General features: G+C 43.0%; 1 protein-coding gene across 1 annotated transcript; it reads right to left on the minus strand.

Annotated features, from left to right (window-relative positions):
• Positions 1 to 10,099, minus strand: lrrc75ba (leucine rich repeat containing 75Ba). The gene is made up of 4 exons (XM_062418146.1): positions 9,818 to 10,099; positions 6,768 to 6,896; positions 5,741 to 5,853; positions 1 to 607 (listed from the first exon to the last, which is right to left on the minus strand). The coding sequence occupies exons 1-4, from the start codon at positions 10,097 to 10,099 to the stop codon at positions 1 to 3; spliced, it is 1,131 nt and encodes a 376-aa protein (XP_062274130.1).
• Positions 10,100 to 10,458: the final 359 nt, after the last annotated feature.

The raw sequence follows: 10,458 nt of genomic DNA on the forward strand, positions 1-10,458 counted from the left end.
TCACCTCTCACAGTAGTGAAGGGTGAAGTCTTTGGAGAGCTGCTTCTGCCCTAAGCCCCATGGCTCCAGCACAAATTTGTTCCCCATGTCATCCTCATCATCCTCTGCGTCTTCTTCGTCCTCCTCTTCCTCCTCGTAGTGGCTGGGCTCCTCGATAGACGTCTCCAGGTGGTAGCAGTAGGGCTGGCCTTCTGTGTACTCGTAGATGGTGGGCAGGCTGCTCTTCAGGCTGCAGCGCCGACGTAAAGCGACTAGCAGCGGCTGCGGCATGGTGAAAATGTCGACGTTGTTGCCCAGGTCTATCCAGGCCAGGCTGGAGAACATCTTGGGGTCTTTCAGCATCTCTGTGAGGTCTTTGAGTATGGCCAGGGTCAGGCGGTTACCGTTAAGAGCCAGGGTGCTGAGTTTTGGCAGCGAGGCGAGAAGAGGCAGAAGGAACTTCAGGTTGTCGTCTTGGAGATCTGTGAAGCTGATGTCCACAGCCACCACAGTGTCTCTGTTGTTTTGGAGGTAGAAGGCGACTTGGCGGACATCACGGGTAGACAGGGGGATGCCGGACAGATCGACGCTTTCGCTGGACAGCTTTTTCTGTAGGGTTGTCTTGAGACTGTTAGAAAAGGAACAGAAAGAGAGTGAGATTACTTAGAAAAGCACAAACCAGATTAGGTTCTACAGTATCTGAGGAGTTCTTTGAGTGGTTTGCTACCTGGGGACATTGGCCTGGTCTTATGTTATGTTTCCTGTGCTGTATAAAAGAGGGGGTGAATGGGCGGGCTTGGAGCGGAAGGCTGACACAGAGACTCCAGCATGGGGGATTTACTAGTGTAAACAGAGGAGCCAAAACATCCGAGCGAGCCAGCAGCTTGAGCTTAAAGCTCCGACGGCCAGGAGCACAGAGCTCCTTATAGACCAGAAACAGAGAAGTTTACTTCTTAAAAGATAAAGCGTTGTGTGTTTTAGAGAAAGATATCCCACATCTATCCCATGTTTATCTATCAGTGAGTAGTTGGATACATATTTATCGTTTCAGATGTGTGCACTCTCAGATTTCTCGCTAGTTTAATCTGTGTTTGACAGTGTATTGAAGTGATTTTTAAGTGTATGTCAGTCATTGAAAGAAGTTTTATTTAATATGTGAGCAGGGAATATGTTTGTTTTGGTGCAGATTCCTAGCACAAGCCTTTGAAAACCTTAAAGCCCTTTAAGGATAATGTGTAATATAAGCAGAATCAGAAAATAAGACATAACCTGATACTTTGTTGTGATGTAAAGCATTTGCTGATGTTACAGCGGAGAATATTTTATGCATTATTTACACACGCCATTGCCCTTTTGTTTCCAGTCAGTCCCATTTACCGGTGCTCCCTTCTCCCCCCCCCCTGAGGATGTGGTGTGTTTAACTTGAGCTGTTACTGAAGTGGCCTGTAACGCTGATTCGGTGTCAGAGTGAATTATAACATCCTCCGGCGCCCGGTGACTTACTGTGACACCCACTGCAGTACCTGTCACTTGTGATGCTTTAAAGTGTTTTTTGGTCACGTTGAAAATAGAGGGCTTTTCATGATGTTGCCTTGAGCAAGATCTACTGGTTCTTTTTAAAAGCAGGTGATGGGCTGATGAGCAGGTTTGTCTTGAAATACAGCGTTTGTATTAATTGCAAAAGAAAGAAGTAGAAAACCCAATCATGCAGCCAGGCATAAAAGGGAGTTTAATAAGCTTTTGAGCTCAGGATCTATTAGAAAAAGTCATTTGTCAAGGCTGTTGTATCTTCATCAATAGTCTTGTGAGCCACTATCTTCCTACTCGCTATTGTCTGGCCCCTAGCAGCCTTTTGTATGTCAGAAACCTCATCTTCACCAGATGCACAAAAGTCTTAATGGCTCTGGCCTAGCAGAGGCTCCCCTGCAGGTGTGAATGAGTTTTGATCACATGGTTCCCCTCTTTTTTCCCCCCCAGACAGTCATTCTTTTGTGCATAGGAAGCACGAAAAATGGATGTCTGAGGCGTCCTTCAGGTAGCCTCTTCTATTATTCCTCCAGATCAATCTGACACCAGAAAACAAAGGTGTCACTGATAACTTGTAGCAGACGGCTTTTTTTCAATCTTTACATCCACAAGAATACTACAACGGTGTTCAATCTAAGCAAGAGATGAAATACCAATTCATATTGTTACAGGTGGTTCAGACGTTTGATGTCTGTGAGTGAATGTCACAGAGAGGATGTCCAAAGCAGCACAGACAGAAAATTATCCCTCCCTGCACCACACTGAACATTGAATTAAAATAGGTAATAACACAAATGGCATCAACATGAAGAATAGTAGATATGCTCCTAAAACTAAATGTGCACTCAAGTAATTTATTTTATATCCCTTACATAATAATGTAATCAATTAAATTTATGTTGTATAATGAAGCTGTCTATTAAGTATTTCCACCTGGGGAAGCAAAGTGCACCTCTTGTCCTCATGTGCGGCTCATCAGCCGCCTTGTGTGTCATTGATTTAGTGTAATGAGGCAGCATTTGAATTCAGTACGCGTAAATATGATTTATTGACAACATATTCATATCTGCAGGGTAAGTTAATGCAAGTTGAAATGAGGTAAAATGAGAATTACAAAAAGAGAAAGACTTTTTTTTTTATGGATAAAAATGTGTCCTAGAAAATCCCATTTCATTTCAACTTTAAATAAGAATTTTCAAGTTCATTCTCCCCGTAACTCTACCCGAGCTGTTATTGCATTGCTCACACCAATTTTTGCAGAGTCATTTATGTTCAAGCTTTGCTCTATTAGTAATTTCAGCCCTCTGATGGGTGAAGCCAAACTGCGCAAGAAAGACATGAGATGAAAATCCAGACTAATCAGATCTGCTCCCTGACATTTATGCTGTATTTTTATACCCAAGACTATATGGAGAAGTGACACACACACACTCACACCGCCGCATTGTCCTTCATGGTGCAGGAAATCCAACCCCACAGTCCATATCAATAAAGAAAGAAAGTCCCTGCACACAGGTATCACCTCCATATCTTGTTCAGTGGATTTCTTTGTTCAGACCACTTTGTCCTTTCTCTGAGAACTGTGTCTTATTCTGTATTTTCCTGGCATAAGACTTGAAGCTGAGGCTATCAGTAAGAATGACAGATGGGCCCTTCAGGAAGCTTTAACACGCCTCGTATGCCATGATGCACAATATAATGTATATTAGTGAATTTGAGAAGATATGAAAAACTGAAAATGTCTGAAGTGAATGATGAAGTAACAGCAAGACAAAAGACGCAGCGACCACTAAAAAGTAGCTTGGGTTATTTTGTTGTTTGTTCTTTTCGGTGTTCAGGTGACACAGGGGGAAAAAATGCAATTAGGAGGCTAAATAAGGGCGATGGAGCAGGAAGATAGTGGTGTGAAGAGAGTGAAGAGTGAAGAGAAAAAAGGTCACGTAAGTGTTGACAATTTTTACGCTCACATGAAATTACCCTTAAGGTGGGAGCGCCTCGGCAGTATTTCTGGGTCACTGCCTCTATCAAGCCTGTTGTCAAGCTCTTTCATGAAATGTGGAAAAAAAAAAGAAGAAAAAAAAAACACATTTCGAGCAAACCCCAAATAAACTACTTAGATAGATTAACAGGATTAGTGAGATTCAGACATTAATTCAGTGTGGCATTTCAGTCAGAAATGTGTGTACAGTATTTAGAGCGACCAGTGTGCAGTGCTAATGCTGGATAATGAAGGGATGAACAATCCAGTGGCATTAAAAAGGATTGAGCTTTTTCTGTTACCTCTCTGAACACAGAGAAACCCCACAGAGGTGAGATTGTGGCATTTTTGCACAGATGAGGGCAGTTTGCCTGCAGCTGAACAAAAAATGGGGGTTTAAGGGAGGTAGAATCCACCCTAAAATGATATTTATGACATGATTTTCACACTAATGAGGACAGTTACATCTCTATTTGATTATGGAATAGTTTTTTGGAAATTACATCTATTTACTTCCTTGCTGAGAGTTAGATGAGACGATCACTACCACTCTCATATCTGTCCATTAAATTAAAAAGCTACAGCCAGGAGACAATTATCTTAGCTTAGCATAAAGACTTGAAGTAGGGGGAACAACTAGCCTGGCTCTGTCCTAAGGTAACAAAATCTGCCCAACAGCACCTCTAAAGCTTGCCAATTAACATTTTCTCGTTTGTTTAATCCGTGGGAATAAAATCACACCATAAAAACAAGTTGCGGTTCTACTATTTCTTGGCCGGGGAAGTAACTGCCCTCAGCCAAGAAATAGTCCAGCACAAAACCCCCTGTGTTAACACGTTAATTAGTGAGCTTGAGAGGGGCTGGCAGGCCAATTGTGTTACCTTCAGACAGAACCAGGCTAACTGTTTTCCCCTGTTTCCAATCTTTGTGCTAAACTAAGCTAACCGGTTTATATTTTAACGACAGACATGAGAGTGGTATAGATCCTCTCTTACATCTTTTGACAAGAATACAAATGAATTCCCGAAATGTCAAACTGTTCCTTTTATTAAACAACTTCTGATCCTTCACAATCCCACTGGACTGTCACTACAAATGGAGCCGAACTGCTCACTTCCAACATTACCTGAAAAAACTAACTGTGTGCTTGGGAAATATTTGTGTTAAAGTTTAGACTAAATATTTTAATTAGTATCTTTTAATAAAGGTACACAAAAAAACTCCAAAAACATATCTCCAGAAATTGAGTCGGTGAAATACATCCATACATCTATTCTCAGTCCTATGCAGACTGGCCCTGGTCTGGTCTCTTTCTAGCTTTGACAGGTATTTGTTCACCAACATACTGTAATGCCAGGCAAAACTGTCATAGCTCAAAGCATCTACTGTATTAATATTCTATTTTAGGGTGGATTTTTGTTTTAATGATTAATGTTGCACCTGCTGTTTCAGTCAGTGTCAGACCATCTCTCTCTCTGCAGGTTTATGCAGCCAACAACATGACTAAGTAAAAAAAAGCTCCATCAGCTAAAAATCTAGCAGTAGTATGTATGCTGTCAGTGTCAGTTAAGTCCTGCGTCTTCCCTGTTCTGGGCTGAATTAAATGTCCATGAGCACAACAAAGCCTCGCTTGTGTCTGATCCTGCCAGATCCCTGTGAATATGTCTTCGTTTCCCTCTGATTCTGCATGTTGATACCTCTGACTGCCTCCTAATGAACCTGTCTCATCTCACTGTGTTTGCATTGTCTCCTCCTCAACTCTGAGATTATTTTCATCTTGAGAAAATGAATGCATTATTTGCGGCATCTAGCCAGCTGTGGAATAAGCAATTACATGAAAAAAGGACACGTGGGCGCGCATAAAACCTATTTTGTACCCGAGCTAATTCTGTCGCTGTCATTTGCACATCAAAAGCAATTCACTCTTTCATCAAGTATAATTATATTTTAACTTCACCCTCCCGGCTTGTCTTGAAGGGGAGAAAAAAGCAAACAGATGGACAAATTTGTTGCCGTGCCACTTTGGAAGAAAGAGAGGCTAGTGGCAATGGACCTGAGCACTTTAAAAAAAAGGTGATTGACAGCTGTGGTTACCATGGCGTACCCGTCAGGTCAGCCCGTGGCCAGCACTGTCCTCGTTCAATGTCAGCTACAAAGATGGAAATCTCTACAGCTCGACATGGAGCCGAGCCCTGTTCTCTGTTGTGCGGAGCTGCAGATTTATTACAGACTGGGTGCCTGGACAGAAGGGCTTACCAGGCCTGGGATTTCCGTCTGGACATGCTCTGCCTCAGCCACTTTGAGTGTGGGGTCAGGTGGTAGATCAGCTGTCTGCAAATCTTATCTGAAGACTTTATGGTGTCTGCATCCTGCTAGAACAGAGCACAAGAAAAAAGAGACTAACGTCAGTGAAGCAGCACTTTTCAGTATGAGATCTCTCTTTAAAGATACAATCTGCTCATGTGTGCAAGAGAGGAGGGAAAAAAATCCTTAGAATTCATCGTTTCATGTTACCTAGGCCGTCTTCTATTATCTGAAACTTGTCAACCGGTAACCATAACATCTTTCACATAAACCGAAATAAAACAGGTTTGTTATTGTTAGCGGTGCCTTGAGCTACTCCTGAACAAAACACAATTTGGCTGTCTTGCCGGAGCAAGAAAATCTAATCACATGCACCGTGCGTGGGTGGGGAACACACAGGAAATACACAGTGGAGGTGAGATTCAACACAGCCACTGGTAAACACTGGTAATTTAAGTTCATTAGCCATGTTTGTTACGGTGTGGCTGCTGGTAGTCATTGCCTACATCCAAATAATTTAATATTCACCATTGGAAGTTAAGATATGCTGAGTTATTAATTCCCCTCTGTGCACAAAACACATCTTTTCTGTTTAATGTGCTCACTTGCTTCATTCCTTCAGGGCTGTCAGAGGTAATTTTTGCAGATATTTTCCAGTTTTATGAGTTTTCTGGTATTAAATCTCAAGAAATCTAATTCAACAAACTGGATGGCTGAAAAAACAATATGAAAGAATCAGCTTCCACGGATTCAAACCAGCTGCTTAAAAGTAACATGTGTCTGCAGAATGTCCCAACCTTCTGTAGAAAGGTAGATAAAATTCTCAGATTTGATTTCCATTGATCTTGAGAACCAATCATTTAACACAAGGAAACCATCATGGGAATAATTTAGGTCAATACTCTCTTTTCAGAATGCTAAAATCTGACTTGATTTTTCTATGGACATTCTGTGAGTGCTCAGGAAGGTGAAAGCTAACCTTCTTAGGACACTGCATCTCTCGGGCCAAGCTCAGCAGCAGCTCATGTGAGATTGGGTCCACCAGGTTGAGGAACGCAGCGTTCTTGTATAAGATGTCATTGAGCGAGGTGCCTTCCAAACCCAGATCCTACCAAAAAAAAAAAAAAAAAAAAAAAAAGACAAGAAGAGAACAGTCATAAACACAGCAAGATAAAATTGTTGTAATTGTAAAACACATACAGCAGTAATTACAATTAAGCATCTAGCAGTGTTCTTTTGCACCTGAGAAACATTTGCATTACTGATGAAAACTGTGCCTTGCTGTGTCGAGGGCAATGTGACTTGAAATGGAAAGATAAAAGTGTTTTCTTTTAAATATTCATTAAAGGAGACAGAAGCTTTTTATCTAGAGTAGGAGAGTGAAGTCTAGGGGGAGTCGCATGGAACACTGTGTTTTGCCATTTATAATCACACCTCCATGGCACTGAGCCACAGTGCATATCCCAACATACCACACTGCATGCTGTTTGCACAAACAAGACCACTCTGCTTTCATTTTCTGATATGATGTGAAAACCTTATAAATAGATTGACTGTGCATGCTCCATTATGATCGTTCAATAACCTCCTGGAAAAACTCAAAAGTGCATTGGATGATTAACTCCCTTTGCTATTTTTAATGCATACTATTCTCTATTCTCAATAATATATACAATAAAGCCATTTTTCTTGGTTTATAACTTTTGTCATGTCATAGAAACATGACAGCTGTACTTTTAAATGTTAAAATTTGAGTAAATGTGATTTGAAAATTTGTGCAGCACATAAATGCATCTGCAAAGACGTCAGAAGTGAAAGCTGTCATGGCAGGCTACTCAGAAATATGACAAATCCAAAGCGATCTGCAGTAAACCAACTAAAAGCAGGAGATTTCAGATGACCTTTTGAGTGTGCTGACTGAGAAAGCCAGCGATGCAGCTGTGTGTACTGAGCTGTACAATCTGCCTTCATCAACAAGTCCATCCTCGAGATCCTAATGAGGCAGACTACCATGACAAGCACTTGTGCAGTCCATGCAACTTTAATGAGGGAAGCAGGGAAGCAAGCCTTTGAGACATGTATGCACACACATTTCTTTTTTTTCCTTTTTTTCCCCTAGAACACAAGCAGCATTGATCGTAATAGACAGTTTGAGGGGGAGGTTGGCAGCTCCACATTACTGGCTTCCCTTTTAACAAGGGCAACAGTAAACAGACTGAACCCAAGGCCGATAGAAGCAGCTTCTGCCCTTCTGAGAGACAAGGTATAAAAATATCTCCCTTTCTGAGTTTAGACACGATCAATTGTCATGTGCAAGCCCAGCATGAAGCCACGACTCCTTCCCGTATCTGCAGCAGAGCTCAGATCTTTTCATATCTGGAGCAGAGCTCACTGTTACACACCAATTAACAGTCATGAGCCCCTTTTAAATTCAGAGAACAGAATCTCGGAGACATCTGCCTGCTTGCAATGCTGCGAGTAAAGATAAAGTAAGGCTTATTTAATAAAAGTGGAGCTCATTTAAAGGAAGCAAGCCCATGTCCCTTGTGATGTGGCTGTCATGGAGCCTAGGCTATCCAGTTTATCTCTTCGGCTTGATTAAGGAGGTTCCACTCTCTCCTGTGTCGAGGCTTCAGAGTAATTAACACGGGATTGGCCGACAGCTAAAAGACAGAGGAGGGCCTGAGGGCAAGCAAACAAATGAGATCACCAAGGCTGCTGTCACATCTTCAATGCACCTACATATTCTGTTACATGTGCTGTAATGATACATATCCCATGGTAGATGAGAACATGTCTGTTAGAAACACAGCAGTATTCACTCAGTATAATGTGGGTTTTGTGTAGCACATATTCTAGATTATGTATCTATTGCATAAAATGTCATCTTTTTTAAACAATAATAACATTATAGCTTGATGACAATGCATTTTTGGTATGATCCAGTGGGTTTGAGCAATTTTCATCAGCCAAAGAGGCTAGAAAATCTCTCAACTCCTAGAAAAACAACTAATCTTAATATAAAAATCACCAAAGAATGACAAAGGTTTCACCTGACTACAGAAATACGCAAAACAAAGGCATTAAAGCAAAGGCTCATTGCTGCAACCTTCTTTTTGAGGAGTTAATGAGTCCTTCTGGAGACGAATAATATATTTTTTTAAATTGCGGAACAGGACTCCAGGGCGGACATTGTTGCTGCTGGAGCACAGGCCATTACAGAGGGAGGGATGGAGGGAGGGACATGAAGAGTGGAGAGGGATGGAGGGGGCAGGTCACTCTAATGGGAGTGTTAGAGCAGCCTAAGGAGAGGTGAGGTTCTGGCTGTAGTGGAGGAAACAAGGACAGATGTAGAGAGGATGGTGGAGCTGATGAGATGATGGGACGTTCAAGGAGGTTCAAGTCAACAACCCAACCCAAAGATAATGAAATTTGGGATAACGTAATAACACGGTGCACGCAATTTGACCCCTTTCCTCATTTAGAGTGCGGGTCATCCTTTCAAATCAGATGTCAACACAGAGCACGTTTACCCACAGCCAGAGTGAACACTGTGTGGTGAGTCACGCGCTGTGTCTGCCACTGAAACAATGTGTCACAGGTACACTGATCTGTGAGTGTCCTACTTTCTATAAAAACAAAGACTTCTGGAGGAAATGCGTGGCCGTGCATGCAGAGTCACCTCACAGGGGAATAAAAGAGGGGTGTATGGGGCAGGGGGGGGGGGGGGGGTCAGAGGTCAGAGACTGGGGTGGGGGGTGGGGGGGTCAGGGGTGCAGAGCATGCAGGAGGAGTGTGAGGCACCTGTGGCACTCAAGATGCTGAAACTGAACATGCCGAGCACATCAGACTGGCCTCACTGACATGGACAGCTACTGCATGTCCTCCATCTGTTGCTCTGGGTTGTTTATGGGATGTGTAGCTGCATCTGCATCGAAGCAGGCTGAGAGCAGTATGGTGCACACACTGTATGTAAACAGGTCTGACTTTACTGCGCTCAGGCCGAGCTTTGTGCAGTTTCTCCCTTACCTTCCTCAGTAATTTGAGCACGTCGGTCGCCTGCTCGATCCTGCGATCACGGAGCAGCTTCTGTATATCTTTGATCCACGACACTCGCCTCATGTACGGGCTGTGGTTGGTCCTCCGCAGCATCCCAGGCAGCTTGTCTGATTTCAGCATCAGTGCAAACAGAAAGTCCCCGCCGCCCCGACTGCCCCTGTCGCTCTCTCCCGCGTTATCTAGAAGCTTGCGTCGCTTTTTGGAGAAATTCTCATTGTCCAGGCTGCTCTGCCTGCTCAGTCTGGAACCCATGTTATTATTATGATTATTTCTACGGATACAGGTGGGGTTTGTGTTCTCAGCTCAGGCAATATTACCAAAAAGATAAACCCATGATCAGTCTCAGTTTCCAGCCAGCAGATGCTCCTCAGTGGAAGGTATTACAGCGCCGTGTTGTCTGGCGCTGCGTTGCTGCCTGTCAACAGACTGAAGATCCAATGCAGAACCACGCAATATCCCTCGACAGTCTAATATATCACGGTTCTCTCGTGCACTAGTCGCACATTGCTATTTTGATTCCCTCCACCGCGGGCTACGTGCGCCTGGCTCGGATGCTGAGGATGCTGAGGCTGCTTCATCCTCCGGCCGTCTCTGCTTTTTACGCTGCTGTT

Source organism: Scomber scombrus, chromosome 4 (assembly GCF_963691925.1).
Source record: "Scomber scombrus chromosome 4, fScoSco1.1, whole genome shotgun sequence".
NCBI classification, from domain to species: domain Eukaryota; kingdom Metazoa; phylum Chordata; class Actinopteri; order Scombriformes; family Scombridae; genus Scomber; species Scomber scombrus.

Coding starts and splice junctions, on each gene's coding strand:
- lrrc75ba (XM_062418146.1), bottom strand. CDS start 10,099: ATGGGTTCCAGACTGAGCAGGCAGAGCAGCCTGGACAATGAGAATTTC. Junction 6,897..9,817: donor TGCTCAAATTACTGAGGAAG/GTAAGGGAGAAA, acceptor TTTTTTTGGTAG/GATCTGGGTTTGGAAGGCAC. Junction 5,854..6,767: donor AGATGCAGTGTCCTAAGAAG/GTTAGCTTTCAC, acceptor CTGTTCTAGCAG/GATGCAGACACCATAAAGTC.